This window comes from Perognathus longimembris, chromosome 4 (assembly GCF_023159225.1).
Source record: "Perognathus longimembris pacificus isolate PPM17 chromosome 4, ASM2315922v1, whole genome shotgun sequence".
In the NCBI taxonomy this organism is placed as follows: domain Eukaryota; kingdom Metazoa; phylum Chordata; class Mammalia; order Rodentia; family Heteromyidae; genus Perognathus; species Perognathus longimembris.
In genome coordinates, this window is record NC_063164.1 from 6,100,686 (window position 1) to 6,128,624 (window position 27,939).

The following is a 27,939-nucleotide window of genomic DNA, read 5'->3' on the forward strand; positions in this document are numbered from 1 at the left end:
ATGATGAAGCCAGGTGCCAGTAGCTCATGCCTGTAATCCTAGCTTCAATATGATTTTATTTTTGCCAGTCCTGGGGCTTGAACTCAGGGCCTGAGCACTGTCCCTGGCTTCTTTTGCTCACAGCTAGCACTCTACCACTTGAACCACAGCGCCCACTTCCAGCTTTTTCTGTTTATGTGGTGCTGAGGAATCGAACCCAGGGCTTCACGCACACAAGGCAAGCACTCTACCACTAGGCCACATTCCCAACCCTCAATATGATCTTTAAATAAAAAATGTTAGAGGCAGTCAAGTGGGGGAAAAAATAAAATAAAATAAAAAATAAAAAGTGTTAGAATGACATGGAGAGAAAGAGGGAAATGGAGCAAAGAAAAGTTAACAGAGCCTGGCCGACTTCCCCACCAAAGCCATTGCTACAGAATTTCCTCCATTCCCCCCTCTGACAGACAGTCGCTTGCTCCCCAAGTTCCCTGGCTATCGGGTGACTGTGTTGTTCTGTGTGTTGTGTTTCCAGGGGAGGAGCAGAGCCCCTGTCAGGAGAGGGAATCCGCCGCCTCTGCTGTTGTTACCAATCAAAAGCAAACCCTGCCGCCCTCCCTTGTGGCTCTGAAACAGAAAAATAATGGTGACAGGAGCAAACTGACACAGGCCAGTCGTGCCAGCTGTTATTAATTCATCACAGCGTCTCAGGTTTTCCCCGTGCACAGTGAGTGCTTTCTGGAAGTTGCTTTAGTTACAGATAGTTTGGCCTTGGCAGTTGCCCCAGGCACTGTTGAAGATGAATGTTTACTTTAAGGGACCATTGATAGGACAGATTCTTCAGCTGTAAAAAAGAAAAGGAAAAAACTTGAGGGCTGGGAATGTGGCTTAGTGTTGAAGTGCTTGCCTAGCATGTATGAAGCCCTGGGTTTGATTCCCCAGCACCACATACACAGAAAAAGCCACAAGTTGCTCTGTGGCTCAAATAGTAGAGTGCTAGCCTTGAGCAAAAGTAGCACAGGGACAGTGCCCAGGCCCTGAGTTCAAGCCCCAGGACTGGCAAAAACAAAACAACAACAACAACAACAAAAAGTTGATAACCAGTGGCTCACAGTGCCACTTCTGGCCTTTTTGTATATATGTGGTGCTGAGGAATCAAACCCAAGGCTTCATGTATATGAGGCAAGCACTCTACCACTAGGCCATATTCCCAGCCCCTTCTTGAGACTCTTTACTCCAATAAAACTTAAAAAAAAAAAAAGCCAGTGCTGTGGCTCAAGTAGTAGAACACTAGCCTTGAGCAAAAGAAGCTCAGGGATAGTGCTCTGGCCCTGAGTTCAAGCCTCAGAACAGGCAAAAATATAAAATAAAAGTAAAAAGTTAGAAAGGAAGAGAGTGTTCTATTTTTTTTTTTTTTTTTTTTTTTTTTTTTTTTTTTGGCCAGTCCTGGGCCTTGGACTCAGGGGCTGAGCACTGTCCCTGGCTTCTTCCCGCTCAAGGCTAGCACTCTGCCACTTGAGCCACAGCGCCGCTTCTGGCCGTTTTCTGTATATGTGGTGCTGGGGAATCGAACCTAGGGCCTCGTGTATCCGAGGCAGGCACTCTTGCCACTAGGCTATATCCCCAGCCCAGTGTTCTATTTTTTAAAAATTAATATTGGCTATCTTTATATAGACTATCTCTACTAATTTCTAGGCTGTTTCTCTATGTACAACCCAAAAGAAACATGAGATTTTTTTCTTACATACTTTTGGTACACTAGAAAGTTCTAAATCAATAGAACCAAGCAAATAGCATTATCTTTCTCAGAAATTGATCCACTGTTATTGTCATCTGAAGGAGAGGAAATACTTAGCCATCAAGAAACCTATAATCAGGGGCTGGGAATATGGCCTAGTGGTAGAGTGCTTGCCTAGCATGCATGAAACCCTGGGTTCGATTCCTCAGCACTGCATATATAGAAAGAAAGAAAAAACTATAATCAAATAAGGGAACTGTTAACTACTGTTCCAAATGGGTGCAGGTACCAAACAATCAGATGGAAGACCAGAAATGCCATTGAGGAGGAGCCATTTACAAGAGGAAGCTGATTGTTAAATTTAAGCTTATTGGTTTAGAGAAACAGAGATTATAGTGTCTCTTTGAACCTGGAGGTACAATAGTTTAGCCTATTAATTCGACCTCCTATTTAAGGAAGCCACACACTTCTACACTTAGTAAACTGGAATGAGAGTTGATATGACAGAAGCTGCTAAACAGAGAATCATCTGATCAAACAACACAGACCTCCATGAGTCCCTCTCTGCAGGCCCTTCCTAGACCTCAGATAACAATGTCATCTAGGCCCAGGTCATCACGAGGAAAACAATGCCAGTAAAAGGCAGAAAGCTAAGTAATATCTAGGATGGGAAAAATTAGGCCTATTTTTTAAATAAGTAGTGATTAAGTAATTGAACAGATTTTTAACATTTTCAAATAATACAAATACAGCAAAAACTCCCAACCAAAAAAGAAATGAAAAAACTATTTTAGCTTAAAAGCCATACTATTTTTTACATTTATTTATTTTTATTAGGTAATTGTACAAAGGAGTTTCAATTCCAGAAGTCAATTTTAAGTACACCACATCTTGATTAATGTCATCCCTTCCTCCTTTCATTGTTCTTGAGTTCATAAAATCAGTCAAATGTTAATACAACCAAACTTTCAGTTACATTTCCCTTATTGAAGACTAGAGAGAGAATAAAACAATATATGCTATTAAATAATTTGGACACATTTGGCAAAAGTTATTCCCATTCGTTTTTTGCCTTTCAGTCCTACATGACTATGATATACTATCCCACATTGTTATTGTTACTTAAACAATTTATTATCTTATGTCATTTTAAAAAATCAGCTTCCTGGGGCTGGGAATATGGCCTAGTGATAGAGTGCTTGCCTCGTATACATGAAGCCCTAGGTTCGATTCCTCAGCACCACATACATAGAAAAAGCCAGAAGTGGCGCTGTGGCTCAAGTGGTAGAGTGCTAGCCTTGAGCTAAAGGAAGCCAGGGACAGTGCTCAGGCCCTGAGTCCAAGGCCCAGGACTGGCCAAAAAAAAAAAAAAAAAAAAAATCAGCTTCCTGTTGTAAATGGCTCTTCCTCAGTGGCATTTCTTGCCTTTGGTCTGGTTGTTTGGTACCTGCGTCCATTCATATTATCTTTCCTTTCTTATGTCACAGGGTGCTGGTAGCAGGCATTGGGATCAGTAGTTGCCAGTTCCCTTATTTGATTATAGGTTTCTTGACAGCTAGGTATTTCCTCTCCTTCAGTTGACCATAGTTAACAATTGTTGCTTAAACCACTTATAACTTTCTTTTCCAGTCCTGGGGCTTGAACTCAGGGCCTGGGCACTGTCCCTAAGTTTCTTTTTGCTCAAGGCTAGCACTCTACCACTTTGAGCCACAATGCCACTTCTGGCTTTTTCTGTGTATACCCACGTGGTATTAAGGAATGGAACCCAGGGCTTCATGCTTGGTAGGCAAACACTCCACCACCAAGCCACATTCCCAAACCCCATAACCATTTGCAAAAACCATTTTGTAGGCATTTTATGGAGTCCTGTGCACAAGGCCTCAGCCTCTTCTGTTGTTGACATTTACAAACTAAAATCCAGGCAGGTTCAATAGCTTATGTATGTACCTTTTTCTCCTTTCACTCCCGCGCACGTGTCTTCTCCGTGTGCTTCTCTTCTCTTTGCCCCTTTGCCTGCCCCCATTCCCCCTCACTCTCTTCTCTCTACTTTCCTTTTCCTTCTTCAGTCAGTGAGGTTCTAACATGACACATGCAGTGGATCTGTGTGTTTCCTGGAACCTGATAGTGATCACCAAGTACACTCATTCCAAAATGCTCCTAGGTAGTTGTTGCAAAATCTCAAGTTCTTCTTAACTCATTTCCTGCATTCGTATCTCCCAAGGAAATTTTCTTTGTTCTTCATTCATCTAGTTTCTTCCAGCCCCTAAGCTTTGCTTTCCCACATCACAGATACCCCCCCCACACAGATACCCCCCCCCCCACGCTGCTCTCTATGCTCAAATCTGTCCCTAGCTCCTGTGCTCGCTTCTTCTGTATCACACCAGGTCCTTCTTTGCACAGAAGAACTTAGTGTAACCTGTGCTTTGAGCCAGGACACTGGCCTCCTCCAACGATGTTTTGAGAATATTTACATCCTCTTACCATCCGTAGGCATAATGCTTTATAAGCTATTGGTTTGGATCAGAAGCCCATTTTAAAGATACTCCTCTTACTTTTATAGGTGAGAATGCTTCTGTGTTCTTCCTGGTTACAAAGAAGAGGGTCTCAATTCCAGGGACAGCGCTTCTCTAAGCAGGAAGCTTCTAGTGCTAAGGGGTGCTTCTTTGGACTCATCCCAGGCACAGATCAACAGGGAGTTCTAACCGAGAAAAGACCTGGCTGACCCAGGGGTGGGGTTTATAAATAGTACTCCAGGCCCGCGTCTTTAAAGCTTGTCCGCTTAATCCTGCTCAAGATTGGGAGTATCTGACCTGTGAGTCTTAAAACTTTTTCCCTGAAAATCTAGTTAGCAAAAAGCTATTAAAGCAGAAATGCTTTGAAAGATGATGGTCAATCATCATGGTTCACTTTGCACTCCTAACAGTTTTGACCAAATGTTTCTACGTGTTTCTGCTTCTGAGGACTTGGTTCTCAGTGGTTCTGGCTTGGTTTGGCTTGGTGTTTGCTGAGGTAGATTCTTACTGTGTAGACTGAGATGATTTCACATCTACGGTGCTCCTGCCTCTGTCTTTTGGGGTAGCTGAGCTTTGAAAGCATGTACCATCACACCCATCGAAACTTTCTTTGTTTTTAAGTGTTGGGGGGGTTGTTTTCTGGATTTGGAGATGTTTCGTGAGAGGGGAGGTGTTTTTGGATTTGAGGTGGTAGTGCTGAGTCTAAAGCCAGGGTTTCGTGGCTCCTGCTAGGCCACACAGTCACTGAGCTACATCCCCAGACACTAAAGTCAACGAGCTGCCCTGCACCGACGGCTCACATCTGTAGTCCCAGTTACTCAGGAGGCTGAGATCCGAGGGCCATGGTTCAGGAACGTCTGTGAGACTCTTATCTCTAATGAACCACCACACACACACAAAAAAAATTACCAATATTAGTGTTGGTTGTTTTTTACTTATTAAGGCTATCATGGATTTGCATGTTTATGATCGATAAAGCTGTTCTCAAGCCAGGCACAGGAGGAAGACACTTACAATTAATGGTAGCTACTCAGTAGACTGAGATTGTAGTTCAAGGCCAACCCAGGCAGAAAAGTTTATAAGGCTCTGATCTCTTATTAACCAGTCAAAAGCCAGAAATGTAGTTGTGACTCACGTCATAGAGCACTAGCCATGAGCACAAAAGCTCAGGGACATCACCCAGGCCTTGGGTTCAAGCCCCAGGACCAGCGCTAAGATAAGTAGGTAGGTAGATAGATCCCCAAAGATAATCAGTTAAGTCCTTAACTTAATTACTTATAAAGAAAAAGGCACTTACATTACGAAGCTCAATCATCTATTTTTAGCTGCTTCCCTCCCTTACAATAAATTGAAGGGTCTTAAATTTATTGTCCAAAAAAATGTCAGAAAGGAAACTTTAAAGTGTTCTTTTCTGATAATACAGGAGTTTGAACTCAGGACCTCATGCTTGCTAGGCAGACACTACCTCTGAGCCTCGCCTCAGTGGTTATTGCAGTGGTTATTTTGAGAAAGGGTCAGAAGGGTCTTGGTTTCTGCCCAGCCCACTCCCTGGACCACGATCCACCTGTTTTGCACTTCCTGCTGTAGCTGAGTTGACGGGTGTGCGCCACCATTCCCAGCTTCTCTGCTGTTGCGTCTCACGAACCTTTCTTCCTGGGCTGGTTTGGAACCCCAGGGAGGCCCCAGGGAGGCCCCACGGAGGGCCTGGGGTTGGGCACGGAGTCTTGAGTCCCCACGGAGGAAACGGCAGCGCTGCTCCTCAAGCCTTGCTCTCCCCTGTCTTCCTGGGGCACCTAGGATCGCCGCGGCCACATTTGTCCCCCTGGTCAGGGAGAGTCCTGGCTTGTTTTTGTTTGGTCTTCTACACGACTCACTTCTGACCTCTGGATCTCTAACGGCATAGCTCTCCCTTCCACGCAGACACAGTCACCTTCTAGAAGGAGTGTCCTGCCCTGTCCTGGAAGCTCCCTGCGGGATCACCGGGGCTGCTCACTCGTGTGCTCCCGCCCTCGCGTCCCGATCCCACGCCGTCGTCTTCCTCGCTTTCCCCGTCATTCTGTGGACCGTGACACCAGTTCATTGAGAACGCGCACACATCTCTGTTGTGTTATTTCCCTGGGAAGGTGAAAGGCACCGCTCAGTTTTCCTTCTGTCTGCTTCGTTCTGGTTTTGTTTCAACTTCCGGTTGGGGCTCTTTAGAAAGCCCCTGGGGTCCCTCTGGACATCGCAGACTCTCTGGGGTGGGACCAGAATCGATGTGCTCCCTACTTTCAGTCTGGGAGATTTTTCTTGTGTTATTTTATTAGTGACACCCCCTACCCCCTGGTTTTGTTTTTTCTCTCCCTGTTCTTTTGAGAACTCCTGTTATTAGATGCCTTTGGACTGTCTTCCATCTTCATTGCCCTGTTTTCTGGCCTTGTCTTTTGTCTTCCTGAAAGCGTTTGTCAGCTTTGTCTTCCAGTCCTTTCAAACCCATGCATTGAGTTGTTTGGTTCTGGTTCCAAAATGTGGCTTTCTGGGGATGCATTTTGTTCCTCAAGCAGACATTTGTAAATTTTTGTGTTGTACAGAGGAGTTACCGCTACATTGAGGCATACATTTTTAAAGATTGGTATTATTAAGTGATTTGTTGAAATTCACAGAAACTGGGAAATGTAACTAGATTTGTCTTTTGCTTCAGCCACAACTCCACTTCCAGATTTTATTTTTTGGCAAGAGTCTCACTTTTCTGCCTAAGCTGGCTTTGAACTGCGATCCTCAAATCTCAGCCTCCTGAGTAGCTAGGATTAAGGGCGTGAGCCACCAGCACCTGGCTAAAAATGCCTTTGAAGACCATACGCATTGCCCGGTGCCACGGGCTCACGCCTGTAATCCCAGCTCTTCACGAGATGAGATCTGAGGGTCACAGTGGAGTTGGGGCTCTAATGGTAGAGCACTAGCCTTGAGCAGGAAAGCTCAGGGACGGAACCCAGGCCCCGAGGTCAAGCCCCACAACTGACCAAAAAACATTCTATATAACATTTAATGTCTGAAGGTCTTTCTCCGTTTTTTGTCAACTTTTTTTTTTTAGTGATACTGAGATTTTTAACTCAAGGCCTGTACTTGCTAGATAGGTACTCTACCATTTGCGTCATGCCTCTAGCCCTCTTGCTTTAGGTGTTGTTGTTGTTGTTTGCCGGTCCTGGGCCTAGAGCTCTGGGCCTACGCTGTCCCTGAGCTTCTTTGGCTCAAGGCTAGAGCTCTACCACTTGAGCCTCGGCACCACTTCAGGCTTTTTCTGAGTAGTTTATTGGAAAGAGACTCACAGACTTTCCTGCTCAGGCTGGCTCCAAGACTTTTCCTGCTTGGGCTGGCTTCAAACCATGATCCTCAGATCTCAGCCTCCTGAATAGCTAGGGTTATAGGTGTGGGCCACCAGGGCCCAACTTCCTTAGGTATTTTATTTTAGTAGGTCTTCTTTATGCCAAATCTAGATCATAATCCAATGCTATTTGTTCTTCCTGAGTACCCAAGATGATACCCAGCTTTTGACTGAGATGGGGTCTTGTAAACGTTTTGCCCAGGCTGGCCTAGAACCGTGATCCTCCAATCTCCACCTCCAGAGAAGCTACCATTACATATATGAGCCACCATGTTGAGAGCTCTGTGTTTCTCTGTCTCTGTCTGTCTGTCTCTCTCTCTCTCTTTCAACAGTGCTGGGTTGAACTTGCTAGTCTACACCTCTACCACTTGAGCCATACCTCTTTGTACTGGTTAGTTGAAATGGCGTCGTACCTCCCAGCTGGGTGCGTTACCTGAGCCACAATCTGCCTGTTTCGGCTTCCTGCTGTTGCTGGGACGGCCAGCCCCTGCTTTTCTTGGTGGAGGTGGCGTCTCCCGGACTTCCCTGCACGGGCTAGCCTGCACCAATACGCCTCCAGCCCCAGACTCCCACGTAGCTCAGTGGACACGGATTCAGAAGGAGTCTTGGCACATTTTCTGCTCAAGCTGGCCTTACACTGCCATCCTCCTGTTCTCAGCCTCCAAGTAACCAGTATTACAAGTGTGAGCCACTCGTACCCAGCTCTCATTTTTTTAATGCTCCTTTGTGCAAAAAGACAAAAGTTTGCATCTTTGTCTGGTCGCCTCTTTTTTCCTTTAAGTAGCTTTTTTTCCCTCATTTGTTGTGCTCTGTCTTTCATAATAAATGCCTTCTTGAGTTTCTGGCATATCTTGGGGATCATCTCATATTTAAAAATAAGGCACTAAGAAGCTATCTGAGGGCTGGGGATATGGCCTAGTGGCAAGAGTGCTTGCCTCGTATACATGAGGCCCTGGGTTCAATTCCCCAGCACCACATATACAGAAAATGGCCAGAAGTGGCGCTGTGGCTCAAGTGGCAGAGTGCTAGTCTTGAGCAAGAAGAAGCCAGGGACAGTGCTCAGGCCTTGAGTCCAAGCCCCAGGACTGGCAAAAAAAAAAAAAAAAAAATTGTAAATAACTTATAAAAAAAAAAAAAAAAAGAAGCTATCTGAGGCTGGGAATATGGCCTAGTGGTAGAGTGCTCGCCTCGTATACATGAAGCCCTGGGTTCGATTCCCCAGCCCCACATATATAGAAAATGGCCACAAGTGGCGCTGTGGCTCAAGTGGCAGAGTGCTAGCCTTGAGCAAAAAGAAGCCAGGGACAGTGCTCAGGCCCTCAGTTCAAGGCCCAGGACTGGCAAAAAACAAAACAAAAAAGAAGCTGAGAATTCTGTGCCGTGGCTAAGGCCTGTGGACTACGGCGTCCATGGCCCCAGGCTCTGCAGGAGACATGTCCTTGGAATACCTGATCCGCGTTCCTTTATGTTAACTGTTCAGATTCTGTTGGCAAATTTATTTATTTATTTATTTATTTATTTATTTGCCAGTCCTGGGGCTTGGACTTAGGGCCTGAGCACTGTCCCTGGCTTCTTTTTGCTCAAGGCTAGCACTCTGCCACTTGAGCCACAGCGCCACTTCTGGCTGTTTTCTATATATGTGGTGCTGAGGAATCGAACCCAGGGCTTCATGTATAGGAGGCAAGCACTCTTGCCACTAGGCCATATTCCCAGCCCCCAAAATTTATTTACTTATTTTTACTGTTTCCCTTTCTGTCAGTTTCTAAGTAGGTGCACTCTTTGATTTTTTTTTTTTTTTCTGTAGTGGGGCTTTAACTCTGAGCTTCTTTGCTCAAGGCTAGAGCTCTACCACTTTGAGCCACAGCACCACTTCCCATTTTCTGGTGGTTAATTGCAGATAAGAGTTTCTTGGACTTTCTTGCCTGGGCTGGCTTTGAACTATGATCCTAAGATCTCAGTCTCCTGAGTAACTAGGATTACAGGCCTGAGCCACCAGTGCCCAGCCAGTCTTTGGATTCTCATGATGTAGAAATGTCTCCTGTGGGTCTGCTTCTTTCTTTCTTTTTTTTTTTTCTTGCATTTCATTTATGTCTTTATTTTACCAGCTCTGGGGCTTGGACTCAGGGCCTGAGCACTGTCCCTGGCTTCTTTTTGCTCAAGGCTAGCACTCTACCACTTGAGCCACAGCGCCACTTCTGGCCATTTTCTATATACGTGGTGCTGGGGAATGGAACCCAGGGCTTCATGTATGTGAGGCAAGCACTCTTGCCACTAGGCCATATTCCCAGCTCCGGTCTCTGCTTCTTTCTTTAGCTATCTTTTCGATTCTCCTGCATGTCTCTTTCTGCTGTCATGATTCGTGGCAGTTGGGCAGGCCTGGCAGGAAGGGAACACGCTGGCAAGGCAGATGTGAGACCTCCCAGGATACAGAGTGGCTCTCGGAACCTTATTTTTCCTTGATCCTATTTGATCAGAAATTGGATGAACCTTCGGGATGCAGAGACGGGGAAGATACTCTGGCAAGGGACTGAAGACTTGTCTGTCCCTGGGGTGGAGCATGAAGGTACCTCCCACCCCCGTGTGCACAGACCATGGCCCTCCTCAATAGCTGGCACCAGGGAGCTCAGTACATGCTCAGTGGGTCCTGAAGGCATAGCACACCAGTAAACCCACATGTTGCTGGCATTTTGTTGTTTTTTTTTTAATATACATTTCTTTCTCCCACATGCCAAGATCCATTTTGTGCTAAAATTTTAACATTAGAACATACCCAAAGATACAAGTTAAGATCTCACCTTCTTTTTCCCCAAAGAAAATGTTCCTAAGTAAAAGAAAAGGTGGCATAGAATGAGCGGTCGTGTGTCTGGCCAAAGCAGCTAGGTACCTCAAGGAACCAAACTGGGTATCCCCTGGCCACCCACCAGACATAGCACGCACACACACACACACACACACACACACACACACCCCGCCTTCCCACGTGCAATGCAGTTACCCACGCCTTATCTGACATGGAGCACACACAGCCAGCTCTAAATCAGCCGCAAGGAACTCAGAAACCCGAAGCCCTACCGTCACCTGCTTTTCACTTAGAATGGCTCCGACATATTTTCTCTCCCCAGCCCGTGTTCCCAAGAAAATCCTCAAGTGCAAGGCAGTGTCTCGAGAACTGAACTTTTCCTCAGCCGAGCAGATGGAAAAATTCCGCCTGGAACAAAAAGTTTACTTCAAAGGGCAATGCCTAGAAGGTACTGCTCGTCCACCTGAGGGGGAGGGTGGGGGGGTGGGGGGGACGAGGGGCTTGGGGGGCTGGGAGCCCGCATGGGCCCGGTGGGACTGGGAGGCCCCGGAGGAGGAAGCAATGCGGTCAGGCCTGAGCAACAGCCTGAGCCCCCCGCCTGAGGGCACCCGCGATGCGAACGAGAGCGGTAGGCCCACGAGAGCCGTCCCTAGTGGGAAGGCCCGTCCTACCGCTGAGACTCCGCCCCTCACGCTGCGTGCTGCCAGCCTACCGCTGAGACTCCGCCCCTCACGCTGCGTGCTGCCAGCCTGCCGCTGAGACTCCGCCCCTCACGCTGCGTGCTGCCAGCCTGCCGCTGAGACTCCGCCCCTCACGCTGCCTGCTGCTGCTTAGGCCTTACCCGCTACCCTCCACACAACCAAGGCTCCAGCCGGGCGCTGGGGGCTCACGCCTAGCCACCCAGCAGGCTGAGATCTAAGGATGAAGGTTCGAAGCCAGCCCAGGCAGGGAAATCTATGACACCCTTATCTCCAGGGACCCACAAAAAGCCAGAAGTGGAGCTGTGATTCAAGTGGTAGAGCACCAGCCTTGAGCACAAAAGTTCAGAGACGGTGCTCAGGCCCTGAGTTCAAGACCCAGAACCAGAAAAAAAAAAAAAAAAAAAGAGGCTCTGGCATGAGTTGGGGGACTGCCTGAGAAGGCTTCATGCCCTTCCTTTGCCTCGCTGGCCTGGAACACAAATAGCCCTTGAGGGCGTAGGCCCGCGTGGGGTGCCGGCTCGCTGGCCCAGGCCCGCGTGGGGTGCCGGCTCACTGGCTTTTCCTTCTTCCTTCAGAATGGTTCTTCGAGTTTGGCTTTGTGATCCCCAACTCCACGAACACCTGGCAGTCCCTGATAGAAGCCGCACCCGAGTCTCAGATGATGCCCGCCAGCGTCCTCACGTGAGTGAGGCCCGGGAGCCGCGGGTGGGTCTGGAAGCAGGCATGCCAGGCCGGTGGGACTTGGTCCCATCCAGGGGCAGGGGACAAAGGAGACACAGGACAAGAGTACACAAGGGTGTCACAGGTGACTTCACTTCTGTCCTGTGAAGTAGACAACATGATAGAGCAAAAGCAAAGCGTTTAGATTGAGCCGGGTACCTGTAATTCTAGCTACTCAGGAGGCCGATATCTGAGAGCCATGGTTCAGGGCCAGCCAGGGCAGACAAAGCCAAGAGATTCTTATCTCCAATTAACTACTAAGAAGCCAGAAGTGGAACTGGGGCTCAGCTAGGAGAGACTCAGGGACAGTACCCAGGCCCTGACTTTAAGCCCAGGGACTAGCACCCAAAGATAATAAGTATAGATTAGATCTTGTTTTAAATCCCCGCCATCTTGGGTGATCCTACACCTCGCCTGTCTGAGCCTTAGTGTTTCATCCCCTGAGAAGGAACAGTGAAATGAGATGGCGGCGCAGGAGGGAACTGGCAGGAGGCAGACTCTGCCCCTGGCTGCGGGCCCTGGTGTTCCCGTGCCGCCGGGGCCACGGAACACGCCCTGCCACAGTCCTCCCCGCGACTCGGGGTTCACTCTGGTGACAAGTCCTCAGGGGGGTTTCCAGCTGTGCGCCTGTAGCTCACACCCAGGAGCTTACTCACTGGGCTGAGATCCGGGGGACAGCGGTTCAAGCCAACACTGCCTCCCCACTGGCCAGCAAAAAGAGGGGCTGAGGAAGCGCGGGCTGAACAGGCACGCCAACGAAACCAACCACACACAGCGCCTGGGCCCCAAAGCGAGGCCCGCAGGAAGGAGCCCGCCCGCCCGAGGCCCGGACCCCACACACAGCCCGAGACGTCCTCCTTGCCCGCTGCCGTGGGGCCCAAAGCAGCCCGGCCGGGCCTCGAACTCGTGATGCTCCCGCCTCCGCTCCCGGGGGCGCCCAGGTGGCAGGCGGGCCGGGATGTCAGCGAGCGCCGGAAGGCCCTGCGCGGTGGGCCCCGCCCCGCCCCGCCCCCGCCCCGCCCCTTCCGCTCGCAGCCTCACCCGCCCCCCCCTCTCGCACGCAGGGGGAACGTGATCATCGAGACCAAGTTTTTCGATGACGACCTCCTCGTAAGCACGTCCAAAGTGAGGCTTTTCTACGTGTGAGCGCGGAGCCGGCGTGCGCCCGGGGAGCCCGGGGCCCCGAGGGGAGGAGACGCGGCCTCCCGTGGTCCTCCGCACCTCTGATTTTTGACCCGCCGCCCCGCTGCGCCGCGACGCCGCAGACCCGCCCGTGGCCGCCGGGGACCGGCCCCGCGCGCGCGGGAAACCACCGGATGGCTTCTCCCAAACGGCCGTCGTCCGTTGACCAGACAACCCCCCCGACCCCGGGCCAGGGCAGGGGACGTGCCTCAACTCCTTCCTGGTGCAAACGTGGGAGCAAACGCACACCACGAGCCGACACACCGCGCGTGGCACCCGCCCGCCTCCTCCCCGGGCCCCGCCGGCTTCCTTTGGCCCCTGGTTTTGGAAAAATTCACACGTTCCTGACCCATGTTTAGTTTGTTGGTTTTTTTTCCTACCATTTCTATTTCATACATTCTCATACATTTAACTTGTAAAATAGACTATGATATTATTATTACATAATGTAATTAAAATATTGCTACCGTCTTCAGCATGGCACTGCCTCCATCGCTCCTTCTTTTCTGGAACATGAACTTCTCGGTGAGGAAGCATCTGTCAGCCAGGCACCGGCGGCTCACCTCTGTAATCCTAGCTACTCAGGAGGCCGAGACCTCAGGATCAAAGCCAGCCCAGGGAAGAAAAGTCCCTGTAATTCTATTATCTCCAATTAACCACTCAAAAAACTAGAAGTAGAGCTGTGGCTCCAACCTTCTGCAAAAGAGCTCAGGGACAGTGCCAAGGCCCTGAGTTCAAGCCCCAGGACTAACCAAAAAAAAAAGAAAGCAAAAAGCCCTGATGTCAAACTCTAGTGGGGGGGGGGGGGAGTCTGCTCACGAGGACATAGGTCTGGGGTCTGCGGACAGGAGAGCCCACCGGGCCCAGCGAGGCGGTGGCTCTGTGGTGCGGCCTGGCCCCCTCTCTGTCGGTGCATGGAGAGGAGAGGCATACGCTCTCTGTAGCGGCCCGGTCTTTCAATGCTCATTCTCTTCCTCATATTAGATCTTTTTTTTTTTCCTGATTATAGAGCTTGAACTCAGCACCTGAGTTCGATCCCTGAGCTCTTTTGCTCAAGGCTAGCACTCCACCACTTGAGCCACAGCTCCACTTCCATGAACTTTCCTGCCCCAGCTGGCTTTGAACCATGATCCTCAAATCTCAGTCTCCTGGTCAGCTAGGAACACAGGTGTGAGCCACCCGTATCCGGCTCCCAAAAGCTACTTTTTAAAGCCAAGCACCAGCAGTTCACAGCATGGCTAATCCTAGACCCTGGAGAGGCTGAGGTTGGAGAGATCATAGTTTGAGACTAGCCAGGATTGAAAAGGTTGTGAGATCCCTTCTCAACTGAATTAAATGTCAAGAAATTAGGCAGGCACTGGTGGCCCACATCTGTGCTACTCAGGAGACTGAGATCTGAGATCAAGGTTCAAAACCAGCCTAGACAGGAAAGTCTGTGAGACACTTATCTCCGGTTAACCACCAAAGAGCCAGAAGTGGGAACTGGGAATATGGCCTAGTGGTAGAGTGCTCGCCTTGTATGAAGCCCTGGGTTCCATTCCTCAGCACCACATATACAGAATAAGCCAGAAGTGGCGCTGTGGCTCAAGTGGCAGAGTGCTAGCCTTGAGCAAAAAAGCTCAGAGACAGGACTGGCACCAGATGAATGAATGTCCAAATTTGAATTTTTTAAGGTGAAAATCAGTTTACTTTTGTTCTCTTGAAATATCATCTCACTTCTTAGAGAGGACCCATCTCCTCCTTTTCCTGTGCTGTGTCTGCTCCCCAGTTCCCAGAGGGAACACTCTCTGGGGATGGGATACTCGTAGTACGGAAAGAAATTCCTAGAAAATGCTTCATGTCCCCACCCAGTCAAAACTTGCTCAACTGCTCTTGGAAAAACAAAAAGAATTACAGCTGGACGCTGATGGCTCACCCCTGTAATCCTGGCTGCTCTGCAACTGAGATCTGAAGATCACAGTTCTAAGTCAGCCCAGGCAGGCAAGTCCAAGAAACGCTTACCTGCAATTAACCACCCAAAAGCCAGAGTAGAGCTGTAGCTCAAGTAATAGAGCATTCGCCTTGAACAACAACAACAACAAAAAAAAAATCTAAGGAGCACCGCCGCTGGCTCAGGCCTGTAATCCTAGCTACTGGAGAGGCTAAGCTCTAAGGATCATGGTTCAAAGTCAGCCCAGGCAGAAAAGTCCCTGCGAGACTCTTATCTCCACCTAACACTCAAAAACAAGAAGTGTTGCTGTAGCGCAAAGTGGTAGAGCATTAGCCTTGAGCCCAAAAGCTCAGGGACAGCACCCAGACCCTGAGTTCAAGCTCCACAACCAACAAAAAAGAAAAAGAGAAAAAGCTAAGAAACAGAGCCCAAGTTCAAGCCCTAAATAGCGTGCATGCATGTGCATGCTCACACGCGCACACACACACACACCTTATAATAAGTTGTTTGGACACAATTACCCTGTATCTTTGAGTCTAGGTATACGGTGAAAAAAAGCTGATACGCTAAGATGACTGTGGATGGAGAAAGTTGGTACTTGAGAAAATTCCACAGTTTGAGAATACATTGATCACACACACACACACACACACACACACACACTAGCACTTGCTTGGTATGCCTGTGGCCCTGACACTATGTTTGTTTGTTTTTGCCAGTCCTGGGGTTTGAACTCAGGGCCTGAGCTGTCCCCGGCTTCTTTTTGCTCAAGGCTAGCACTCTGCCACTTGAGCCACAGCGCCACTTCCGGCTTTTTCTATATATGTGGTGCTGGGGAATCGAACCCAGGGCTTCATGTATATGAGGCGAGCACTCTACCACTAGGCCATATTCCCAGCCCGGCCCTGACACTATGAAAGAACCAAGATCAGATACATTGCTCCAGCTGGTCGGATGGAATGAACGCCTTCTGAACTGAGTGCTTGCACTTACTAAAGGAAAAAGCCTCTCCAACACTCTGTGTCCTTGAACTCAGAGCCTCAGCAAGGCTGCCACTCTACCACGTGGGCCACATCTCCAGTTCCAGCTCTTTGCTGCCCGGTCTGTCTCTGAAGCTGGATCCTCAGATCTCCGCCTCCCGAGTAGCTGGGGTCCACATGACAGCCACTCCCGTGTTGGGCTGTTCTGTGCCTTGGCATCTCCAGTGTGCTCCGGAGTGTTTGTCGTTGTGATGGCGCTGGAGACGGAGAGCGCGTCTGTTTATGGGACTCGAAATCTACCTTCATTGCTTCCTGTTAGCATGGACATTTCTGTCACGGGCAGCGGTCATGTCTTCTCTTCGGTGGCACCTTGTGGGCCATGCATATTGCTCACTCGGGCTCTTCTCCTAGGTCAGGGTTAGAATCCAGGTATCTGGCAGATAGCTTTGGGGGTTTTTGTTACTTGGCTGGGTTGGGGTTTGGGGGGAGGGGGAGGGTTACTGGGGATCGAACCCAGGACTGTGTACTTACTAGGCAAGCGCTTTGCCCCTGAGCTACATCCCAGCCCTCTTCTGGCAGATATTGAACAACTCCTGTTTTCTCCCCCCCCCCCCCCGCCCCACCCCACCCACAGTGAAGCTGTGGCTCAAATGGCAGTGGGAATGAGGGGACCAGGGCTCCCCGCACGCTGCAGCCCCAACCCACTGCCTACTTAAAAGCCAGGCACTCACCCCTGTGATCCTAGCTACTCAGGAGGCTGAGATGTGAGGATCGCAGTTCAAAGCCAGCCCAGGCGGGAAACTCCACCCAACTCTTAGTTCTAAACAACCACCCAAAAACCAAAATTAGGCTGCGGCTCACGTGCTAACCTTGACAGGAAGAAGCTAAGGGACACGGCCCCGACTGAGTTCACTCTGCAGCACAGCACCAACTCCCTTGAAAAATAAGCTCTTCTTCCTTTCTACTGGTTGATTGAAGATAAGAGTTTCATGGACTTTTCAGCTCAAGGTGGCTTTGAACAAGGATACTCAGATATCAGCCAGGAATCCAGGCAGGAGCCTCTGGCGACAGACTTTGTGTTCCTTCAGTCCTGGGCACTGAGCCAGGGTCTTCCGCACGCTAGTCAGCTACCAATGCCTGCTTTCTATTACCAAATTTTAATTGGCTTCTATCAGAAACAAGCTGCAACTCGTTGGTAATTTTAGGACAAAGATATATTTAAGTTGTCTTAGAAAGCCAGACACTGGTGGCTCACGCCTGTAATCCTAGCCACTCAGGAGGCTGAGATCCAAAGGTCACACTTCAGAGGCTGGGAATGTGGCTTAGTGGTAGAGTGCTCGCCTTGCATGCATGAAGCCCTGGGTTCGATTCCTTAGTACCACATACACAGAAAAAGCCGGAAGTGGCGCTGTGGCTCAAGTGGTAGAATGCTAGCCTTGAGCAAAAAGAAGCCAGGGACAGGGCTGGGGATATGGCCTAGTGGCAAGAGTGCCTGCCTTATATACATGAGGCCCTGGGTTCGATTCCCCAGCACCACATATACAGAAAACGGCCAGAAGTGGCGCTGTGGCTCAAGTGGCAGAGTGCCAGCCTTGAGCAAAAGGAAGCCAGGGACAGTGCTCAGGCCCTGAGTCCAAGCCCCAGGACTGGCCAAAAAAAAAAAAAAAAGAAGGAACAGTGCTCAGGCCCTGAGTTCAAGCCCCACAACTGACCCCAAAAAAAGGAAGAAAAAGCTCAAGGACAGTGCCCAGGCTCTAAGTTCATGCCCCAGGTCACACACACACACACACACACACACACACACACACACTCATATGACATCCATAGTCTCCGTGGTGGATTTTGTTTTGTAACTGCTGCTGCTGCTGCTGTCTGGCTAGCACCAGGCTTTGAACTCAGGGCCTCGTGCTGACTTGGCTGATTCTGTACCACTTGAGCCACAACAACCTCAGCGTTTTACTGATTATTTTGGAGACTGTCTTTTCTTCTACCCAGGCTAGCCTCAAATCACAGTCCTCCGAATCTCAGCCTCCTGAGGAACGAGGCTTGCAGGCTTGAGCCACTGGCGCCCAGCTTTGTGGCTGCTTGAAGGAGACCCATCAGCGCTTTCCGGGACACCCCGCCTTTGCCCACAGGGCCTCCTGGGCCTCCTCCATGAGAACCCCACATCCAAAATGGCACGGTTTGGCAAGAGACCAACCGTTTCCAAGTGCCCTGGGTCTGTGGTGCGGGTCAGCTGCCGAGGTGTCCCCCTCACCGAGCCTCGCACCTCAACCCCAGCAACCCTGATCCCCAAGGCAAGAGTGGGGTCGTGGGGCAGAGCCCTTTAAGAGGAGCCCCATCCAGGCCTCTGGCACACGCCTGTAATTCCAGCACCCAGGAGACTGAGCGAAGCCAGGGCTTCCAAGGATCAAGGCCAGCTAGAGCTGGGCTTTGTGGGGGGGGCCGCGGGGGCTTGTGCCTTCTCAAGGAAAACAATCCAGGTGCATTGGTGCGCACTCGTAACCCCAGCTGTTCAAGAAGTGGAGACGACTGGGAGGGTAGCAGTTCAAGGCCAGCCTGGGTGAAAAGCTATCAAGACCCCATCTCAACCAACATGCCAGGATGGTGGGGCACCTCTGTGATCTCAGCTATGGGGGGGCAGATGGGCCCCAAGGGAGAAGGGAGGGGTTGTGTTTAAAAAAGAAGAGAAAGCCCCCCCCCATACCTGTGCCAGTCCACCATGGGGGGCTGCCGGGGCTCCCCAGAACTGTAAGACATGCTGGAACGCCTGCTCCTTCCCGGACACCCACCTCCAGAGCCTGCGTTAGGGCAGCGGCGCGAGCGAGGACCCCCCCCCCGTGCCGCCCCCCTCCCTCCCGCCTCCCACCCCGCCCATCCACGCACTCCCCCCGCCCACACCCACAGGGTTGTCCTGGCCCCACGGCACCCGGCGCGAAAGCCAGCCGTGTCCCCCGTGCCACCAAGGCTGAAGCTGCCCCAGAACAAAGCAGGAACTGCAGAGCGGCTGGAGGAGGCCCGGCCCCTGGTGAGGAGCTGCGGGCGCCTGGATCCTGCCGTACCTGAAGCTGTGGCGTGTCAGGGCGCCCTGGTCCACGTGCATTCCCTTCCTCCATAAGCTAGTTTGCAACCCGAGGAGATGGCGTGGAGATGAGCATTTGCGGCCTTGCCTTTTCTTTCTTTGCTTCCTTCCCCTGTCTTCTCCTTCCTCCTCTTCTTCCTCCTCTCTCCCTGCCTCGCCCCCCTCTAATTCCATACACTCACTGTGAAAGTTTGACAAAAATCCAGCCCCACCGGTGGCTCACGCCTGGAATCCCAGCGAAATCCAAGAGGCCTATCTCCATTAGCCAGCAAAAAGCTGGAAGGAGAGTTCTGACTCAAGTGGTAGAAAAGGCAGAGAGGACCCTGAGATTCCAGCCCCAGTCCTGGCAGAGCTGGCTTTGAACCCGGGTCCTCACAGCCCAGCCTCGGGAGTAGCTGGGATCCTAGGTGTGAGCCAGAGGCGCAGGTGGAAGGCCGGGCTGGGGAGGAGCCACCGGGGCTCCCCTTCTCCAAGCTCGCCCTGAAAACCAGAGCCTACAAAGCCCTCCACGCTCCGCCCATTGTAACTGTGTCACCGCCACAGAAAATCCGGTCTGAACCAGACGAAACTGGAAGGAAATGCACTGACCTGCATGTTCAAAAGCCCACGAACGGGCGGGGCGCTGGCGGCTCCGCCTGTCGCCCTAGCGACTCAGGAGGCTGAGGTCTGAGGATCGCAGTTCAAGGCCAGCGCAGGCGGGAAGTCCAGGAGGCTCTCATTGCCCACGAACCGCCAGACAGCCGGGGGTGGCGCCCGGCTCGGGTGGCAGAGCGCTAGTCTTATATTTATTTATTTTTTTTTTTGGCCAGTCCTGGGGCTTGGACTCAGGGCCTGAGCACTGTCCCTGGCTTCTTTTTGCTCAAGGCTAGCACTCTGCCACTTGAGCCACAGCGCCCCTTCTGGCCGTTTTCTGTATATGTGGTGCTGGGGAATCGAACCCAGGGCTTCGTGCATACGAGGCGAGCGCTCTGCCACTAGGCCGCATCCGCAGCCCCGCACTGATTTTTACAAAGCCTCGTTCCTCGGAAGGCGGAGGTCTGAGGCTCATGGTTCGAAGCCGGAAGGCGATGGGACTCTGCTGTCGAGTGGACGCCCGAAACCCCGGCGGGAAGCGGCGGGTCCGGCGCCAGGGCGTCGGGGGGAGACGCTGCGGGGCAGCGCGCGTGTCCGTGTCAAGCCCCAGTGCTCGTTCTGAACCCCGGGACTCGTTCTGATTGGGTGACTTGAACGACACACGCGTCCGCTCTGAACCAATCAGTCACCATCTCGTTCCCCCCCCCCCCTTGCCTGAGAGTGAGGGGGAAGGGGGACATTCTGCAGGAGGAAAGGCGGACATGACTTTGGGGGACGGTCACGCACCCCGGGGCCTGCTCAGGACTTCATGGAATCCACCCCGGCCACCAGCTGCCGGGCTCCGTGTTAGCGATGCACACGAGGCTCGCCCAGGGCGCGGACGGTGGGCCAGGTGGCCTCTCAACGCGTCGGCTGTCCCCGTCGCCTCCCTGAGCTCAGGCCCGGCCTTCGGGGACAGGCGCCGTCCGGAGGTACAAGAGCCTGGCGGAGGGGCTGGCAGTGTGGCTTCGCCATAGAGTATGCACGAAGCCCCGGGTTCGATTCCCCAGCACCACATACACAGAAAAGGCCTGAAGTGGCGCTGCGGCTCAAGTGGCAGAGTGCCAGCCTTGAGCAAGAAGAAGCCGGGGACAGTGCTCGGCCGGCCATGGCGGCTGACGGACTTGTGGAAGACCAGGATGCTGGAGAAGCCGCCCGCACCCCTGTACTCCGCTTCTACCTTTGGGGAGTCCCAGGACCTCCCCTCGGGGAAAGGTGTTGCTAGACTGGGGTCACCAGGGACCCGCAAGGTCGTGCCCTCTCCAGAGAAGGCCCTCACACCTTCACAAAGGAGGATTAAGCAAAAGCAGGTTTCTCATCGGTGCAAAGCAAAGGCACAGCAGCGCGGGCAGACTCGGGGAGCCCTGGGGTCCCAAGACCTCAAGCTTTTTGTTGGCGTGTGTGGACGTGGGGGAGAGAGGACCCCGGAAAACGAGGTTGTGTCATGAACGTCAGGCTGGGGGGGGGGGGGCATCACAGCCTTGCCCAGGCGGTGGAGGCCGAGGGGTCAGCAAGACTCTGCTGCCCGCGTAGCACCAACTGTTCTGTAAACCCCGGCAGTCCCCGAGGGGACCCCCCGGCCCCCCACACCCACTCCTTCCTGGGCGTCAGACTCCCTAACTCCCTGCCCAAATTCTACATCCAAAGGATCAGATCTGTGGCCTGGGGCATCAGCAAGAGAAGGAGGGTCTCGTGGAGGCGGGGAGTGGGGTGCATGGAGGGAGCATGGCGGAGGCTGCCTCCCCTCAACTTTGAAAGGCTCAGGTCCTGAACGGAACAGAAGCGAGGCATGGACGGCAGCGCCTCTTGTGTCCACCAGAGGGCGCCCGTCCCCTGCAAATCTCCCTACTAGCTGTCTGGTGGGGCAGATCCTAGCCATCGGAAGGGACCTGCGAAGTAGGATCAAGGTGGCACTGGTCTCTCTGGACAGGTCCCTAGGCAGCGGTGGCTAATCATGTGCCCGGGACTAGGGGGAAGTGTTCCATGGAGGGCAGCAAGGCCTACCGATGCTAGGTGGAACGAGGGCTGGTAGCTAGGAGAGGGTAGAACAAGCCAGAAGCTCAGTGCGGGTGGGGGTGGGGTTATTCCAAGGGTTTGAGCAAGCTCGCCCTGGGCTCCGGCTCCGGCTGCCCTACCGTCCCCATTCAGCAGGGGAAGATGAGGTCCCAGAAAGGCCCACTTACTTGCTCCACATTTACATGGCTTCCAAGCCCATGTCTGGACCTAGGCTGAGCCCCTCTTGTCCTTTCTGGATAATGGCTCCCTGCAGGACCGGGTTAGACTTGATCCAGGCTCCTTCCCAACACTTCAGAGAATTGCCTTCCCCGGCTCAGGGCTCGGAAGCACCCCAGAACTGAGCTGTCCTGGGCAATTCCTTTTCTTCCCGGGAGGCTATGTGCAAAGGCCCAAGCTGGGAGGGCTGAGCACTGGGCAAAATCCAAGGGCTCCTTCCCTCCTACCAGACCCCGCCTCCGATCCCGACCAGCTCCAAGCCCAACGGGTGGCCCGGCACCGGAGTGGTCCCAGGGAACACGACAGAGGACAAAGGCCTCCCAGAACCCCCACATCCCACGTGGAAAAGGGCCAAGCGCGGAGTCCAGGTGGAAGCGGCGGGGCAGAAATCTTGCCCCGCCTTTGATGCATCCATGTCTTTCATTTGGAAGTTTGAAAAGTGGGCCTCCATCTTGCTAGACACTGCCGTTGGAGCCATGCCCGTTTTTAATCTTTCACACGGTCTGGAGGCTTTTGCCTGACCTTGGACAGAGCCTTATTGCTGGAAACCTGACCAAAGCACCCATTTCTCCACCACCTTTAACACAAGCTCTCCAGGGTGTTTCCTGCTTACGCGGCCTTCAGCCTTCACCTTCCACTACCCCACGCTTGGCCACCTTTCCCTAGTCTCAGCTGTGGCGGGCAGCGCCCAGGGGGGACGGCTATGTTGCTGTAGATGAATGTGGTTGACACCGGTCTCTCCCCACAGGCACTATGGGGCAGGGCTTAGTATAAACCCACACTAGAAATGGAGGGGAAGGGCTGGGAATATGGCCTACTGGCAAGACTGCTTGTCTCATGTACATGAAGCCCTGGGTTCGATTCCCCAGCAGTACAAGAGGTAGAGTGCTAGCCTTGAGCAAAAAGAAGCCAGGGACAGTGCTCAAGCCCCAGGACCGGCAAAAAAAAAAAAAAAAAAAAAAAAAAAGTTCAAGAAATGGAGGGGGAAGGAAGATTAGGACTGTGCCCAAACCAAAGGCCAACCCTTGAGGTCAGGGCAGCAGCTCCCCCACCCCACCCGAGCTGCCTTTGCCTGCTGGGCACTGTCAGGGAACCAACATTCCACCCTCACCATGAGCTGGTGGCTCACCCCACAAACCATCCACTCAGGAGGCCGAGATCCAAGGATCATGGCTTGAAGCCAATCCAGGCAGCTAAATTGAGATTCTTATCTCCAAGCAAGCAGCAATTGGCATTAGAAGGGATATAACCTTATTTGGGGGGGCGATAGTACCTTTGATGAAAAAAGTAAATAATTCAAAGGCCCAGGGCTCAATTCCCAACACAGAATTCAAGTCTCCCAACTCCCCTTGACCACCAGGTATTCTGCACCCTCCAGTGCAGGCGAAGGCAGCCTGCTTGTTGGCCAGACTTCAGTTGACAAAGGTTTGTCCCAGATGACTGGCAAGTCCTACGCACCACCACCAGGGGGAGCTGAACCCACCAGGCTTACTCATCCACTCTGGAACAGGACTACAGGGCACAAGAACTCCTGGGTGGCACCCGGAGACAATAGCCCTAATTCTGAACAGCACTTACTACAACCATGGAGGAAGTTCATGAAGGACACACTTGAAAACAGCCATGGGCCATGGGGTAGCTGCAGTTCCCGGCGGCCTATGGTCAGGGCTCTAGCTTGCAGGGCCCCAAAAGCCAACTGCAGCTTAGTCTCAACCTACCCAACAGGGCTGGTTAACAAGCTAACATACCCCCCCCCAGCAGTTTCCCCCCCTCGACACGGGACACAAGAACCAGGCTTGAGACAGCTTTGTTAGAACAACTCAGCAAAATAAAATTCCGGTTTATTGTTGGACAACATCGTTTCACACATACATCAAACAGGCCAAAAAAAATAAACAGCAACTTCATAGACAAAAAAAAGGAAAAAAAGAAACCTTTTTATCTTTGGCCTTTTTAACCATCTCATACAAACCAACTACTTTATAGTACAGCTAAGTACATACACAAAAAAAGTTACTGGAATGCTCGGAATAAGATTTTTTTGTTGTTGTTTTTGCTTTTTTTACAAGGTTTTTTTTCTCCTTTGAGATTATAATGAACATGGTCACACCACAAGTAGTCAGAAGTAGGACAGAATGCTCTGAAGGCTGGTTTGGTCATCCGAGATCATTAAAAATGGCTGACCCCTAACAATATGTACAAAAATATAAAATGTAAATAAAAAATACAAACAAATTTTCCTTTTTAAAGTACTTTTAAGAAAAAAAGCAGGGCCTTGGAAGTTTTGGTATTTTCCTCCCCTGTTGCAAATTCTCGTTGTGGTTTTGGTGGGGTGGTGGAGAGCTTGGTGACGCTGCCGCAGAGGGCGGCGGGCCTCTCTACTCGAAGGTGACCACGTTTAGATTCTGAGACGGGAAGTGGAGGGTGAATAGGTCACGGCGGCCTTTTTTGAGTTAACTTTTCCTTTTTTGCTGTCTAGTCATCCTCATCAGTCTTCTGCTTCTTGGTATCAACATCATCATCCTGAGTAGAGAGAACAGTGTCACAAGACCGCCTGCCCCCCCTTCCTGCCCCTCCAGTATCCTGGGGTGCTCTAAAGCTCTCCCGGACTTGGAGAGGTGGGGCCCACCTCACCTCATCATCTTCAGCTGCCCGTTTGCCTGTAGCTGCATCGGCCTCCTCATCTTCATCTCCATCCTCCTCCTCACCTGGAAAACCAAGTCAGATAGGTAAACCACCCTGGACCCCCAAGCGTCTGTTATCTAACCAAGGTGAGCAGACCAGGTACCTAGGTCACCCAAGTTGTAGCCAGAGGTACCCCGGGGGCCAACAAACAAGCCATGCGTGGAGGCTTTTGAGGCTGCAATGGGTAGCTAAGTGAGGCGTGGCAATAGCCAGAAACTGCGTCCTCCTCTCTCACAAGCAAAGGTAGAAACCCAGTTGCATGATGCTGTCCGTCCAAGTTTGGTTTGTGTCTCTCTTCAACAGAAAAGGCTAAGAAAATGAACATGGGAGGATTACTCACCATCACCTTCTTCCTCCTCCTCCTCTTCCTCCCCACCTTCTTCTTCTTCTTCATCTACCTCATTATCAGCCTCTTGCTCCCCATTTTCCTCATTCTACGACAGAATGCAGTCATTATTCAGATAGGCAGATGGAAGACTATCCAACCACCCAGACCTCAAGCTACTACTCTGGGAAAGGACAGAAGCCGGGAATGACGGGACCTCCGGGGGGGGGGGGCGCTAAGGAAAGGACTTGTGGCAATGCTGCCCGAGGTGTCAGAGCGGGGTGGGGTGGAAACTCACAGCTGCACTCCCGTTGGCAGGAGCGTCTCTTCCATTCTCCGTCTCCTCCACAACTTCCTTCTTCTCCTTCAAGTCCTTCAAAAGCAAAGAAAAAGCCCATCAGACTTAAAGAGAGGGAAAGGGACTAAGGTCTCTAGAGAGGGGGCACTTGTGTGGAAAGATACCTCCTCATAGGACACCAGGGGCTGTGCACCCGTTTCTTATAAACCGCTGGCCCTTGCCAACACCAAAAGTACCACATTGCCCCCCATACTTCTCTACTTGGGGAGCCTTGGGGCACCACAACCCGAAACCCGTTGGGCCGGGTGGACCAGGCGGAAAGCCCTCCTTCACTCCCGCCCAGCACGGACTTTTTCCAGCTCTAGGGAGCTCCGCCCCTGGAGTGCTTGGATGGCAGCAGGTATGTGCCATAAATAAATAAGGAGACAAGGGAGGGGCTCCGGCTGCCGCCGTCGCACGGGGTGGGAGTGGGAAGGGAACTCGAGCCGCACTGCGGGCTGGGGCAAAGCTCCCCAACCGAGCCAGCCAGGATCCCCATAGGAAACCGAGCTGCCCCGCAGACAGCCCGGTCGACTGCTGGAGGCGAGCGCCCGCCCCCAGCCCCGCGCGCCAAGTCCTCCCCCGCGCCACGGCTCGGCTCCCGCGGTGCCGCCCACGGGGGAGGCGACTCAGCGGCTTTCCGAGGACCGCGCCGCCGTCTTAAGTTCCAGCGGCGCTGTCGACCTCCCAGACCCCATGTTCGGCGACCCGGCCGGGGAGCAGGGCCGTCGGGCGGCCCCGGGGCACCTGCCGGCGGGGTCGCGGTCGCCCCCTGGCGGCCGGAGCCCCGGGGAGCGGGTGGGGGCGGGGAGCAGCGGCGCGCAAGCGCGCAGCCCCCGCCCGGCGGCCTCGGCGCGCCGGCCTCGGCACGCACCGCGCACGGAGCACGTGGCCCGGGGCCTCCGCGCGAGCCGAGCCCGGAGCCCTGGAGGCCGGGGCCCGCGGGCAGCGCGCGCCCTGCCAAGCGCCCCGCTCGCGCGCCAATCCCCGCTCGCCGGACGGACGCCCGGTGCCTCGGGCGGCGCAGCGGGACGCGCAGGCCCCGGGCGGCTTCGCCTTTGGCGGGCAGAGCGCCCCGCGGGAGGCAGCCCGGGGCCGTCGGGGGCGCGCCCGGGACCCCTCGCCTCCCCTCGAGGGAGCTCAGTTTGGAGGGGAAGCGGAGCGGAGGCGGGCTGCGGAGCGGGGGCGGGCGGGGATTCGGCGCCCGGCCCGGCCCGCAGAGGGGTGGCGGGGCGCCCCCAGAGACCCCGGCCTCGAGGTCCGCCCGCCGGGGGCGGCCGCCCCGGGGAAGGGAGGGCGACGCCGGGGCCGACGGTTAGCTAAGGAGACACCAAGGTGACCCGCGCGGTCCCGGCGGGGCGCGAGGGGCGACCGGGCGCGGGGGGCCCGCGCTCCCGGAGCGCCGAGGGCGGAGGCGCTCGCCTCCCCGGCGGCCCGCGCAGCCCGAGGTCGCCGCGCTCCGCCGGGGCCCGGCCCGGCCCCCGCACCGCGGCCGCCCACCGCCGCCTCCCCCCACCGAGCGCGTGGGCTCGCCGCCGGCCCGGCCGGGCCCCCACCCCCGAGCGGGCACCGGCCCGAGACCCCCGGAGACCCCGCGCCGCCGCCGCCCGCCCGCCCGCGGCAGGGCGCGAAACCTCGCCACCGAACAAAGAGCAGCGCGGTCGGCCCCGCGCCCGCAGCCGGCCCGGCCCCGCGCCCGCACACGCGCCAACACTTCCGACTCCCGGCGCGCCCCACTTCCAAAGTTGTTTCCGTGCACCCGGCGGGCCGACGACCCCCGGACCCGGGCCCCGCGCCTCCCGGCGCCCCGGACCCTCCGACAAACAAGTTCCGCGGGCCGCGCGCGGGCGAGCGCCGCCTCCTCCCCCGGAGCCCCCCGGCCGCCGCGCGGCTGGCCCGGAACCCGCGCCGGGACGTCGTCCCGCGGCCCCCCACGCCCCCTCCCCCGCACACAAAGAGTGGGCTCCGCGGGGCTCGGCGCCGCGCGCGGGGAGAGTCCGGGACTCCCCGCGGGCGGCCGCCTGCCTCAGCCCGCGCCGCGCAGCCCGGCCGGCGGCGCCGCGCCACACACACACACACCGCCCGGGCGGCGGCGGCGGCGCCGGCGCGCGGACCCCGAGGGGGCGGGCGGCGTCCAGCCTCACCTTGGTGGTGATCTCGGAGCTGGTGTCCACGGCCGCGTCTGACATGGTGGCGGTGGGGGGGGAGGGCACGCCGGTGATCCGGTGCAGCGAGGGGACGAAAAAAAGAAAGCGAGGGAGTTGGGGGGGGGACTCGGGCGAGGGAGCTGCCGGAGTCGGCGGCGGCTGAGGAGGCGCGCGGCGGAGGAGGCTGCGGCGAGCAGGACGCAGGAACAATGCAAAGATGGCTTTTCAGAGCAGCCAGTGGGGGACTCACGCGGCGCCAGAACCTTTAATATAGATTAGTGGGCGGAGCCTGGGCGCCCTTGCCCGAACCCTATTGGCTGGGCGCAGGGAGCGGGCGTTCGCTCATTGGCTCAATTCCGAACAATGGGCAAGCGAGCTTAAAGCGGCAGTGCCTCGGCGCGGCGCGCGCTGCGCAATCGCTGCTCTCCGTGTCATTCAGGGTCTGAGTTTGCCGGGTCCCGGCGCCGTCGCCGCCGAGGCCGAGGTTGAGGAGGGAGGGAGGGAGCGCGCGCGCGCGCGCCAACAACGCGCGCCCCCGCCGCTGTTTTGCTAGGGCTGCTGACGCAGAAAGCCAAAGCGCGGCAAAGCCGCCCGCCCAGGCCCCGCGCGCCCGGC

The 27,939-nt window shown here is 53.9% G+C and overlaps 2 protein-coding genes across 2 annotated transcripts in view; one reads left to right on the forward strand and one right to left on the reverse strand.

Moving 5' to 3' along the window:
* Pde6d (phosphodiesterase 6D) overlaps positions 1-13,474 on the forward strand; it is a 44,018-nt gene extending 30,544 nt beyond the window's left edge. The window contains exons 2-5 of the mRNA XM_048344535.1: positions 10,066-10,154; positions 10,714-10,839; positions 11,668-11,773; positions 12,877-13,474. Coding sequence (XP_048200492.1) covers positions 10,066-10,154; positions 10,714-10,839; positions 11,668-11,773; positions 12,877-12,958 — 403 coding nt within the window. The 3' untranslated portion in view covers positions 12,959-13,474. The remainder of the gene's footprint in view (positions 1-10,065; positions 10,155-10,713; positions 10,840-11,667; positions 11,774-12,876) is intronic.
* A 10,162-nt stretch (positions 13,475-23,636) lies between these two features.
* Ptma (prothymosin alpha) lies at positions 23,637-27,583 on the reverse strand. The gene is made up of 5 exons (XM_048344537.1): positions 27,322-27,583; positions 25,139-25,213; positions 24,856-24,949; positions 24,465-24,538; positions 23,637-24,353 (listed from the first exon to the last, which is right to left on the reverse strand). Exons 1-5 carry the CDS (start codon positions 27,364-27,366, stop codon positions 24,306-24,308), a joined length of 336 nt encoding a protein of 111 aa, XP_048200494.1. The 5' UTR covers positions 27,367-27,583; the 3' UTR covers positions 23,637-24,305.
* Positions 27,584-27,939: the final 356 nt, after the last annotated feature.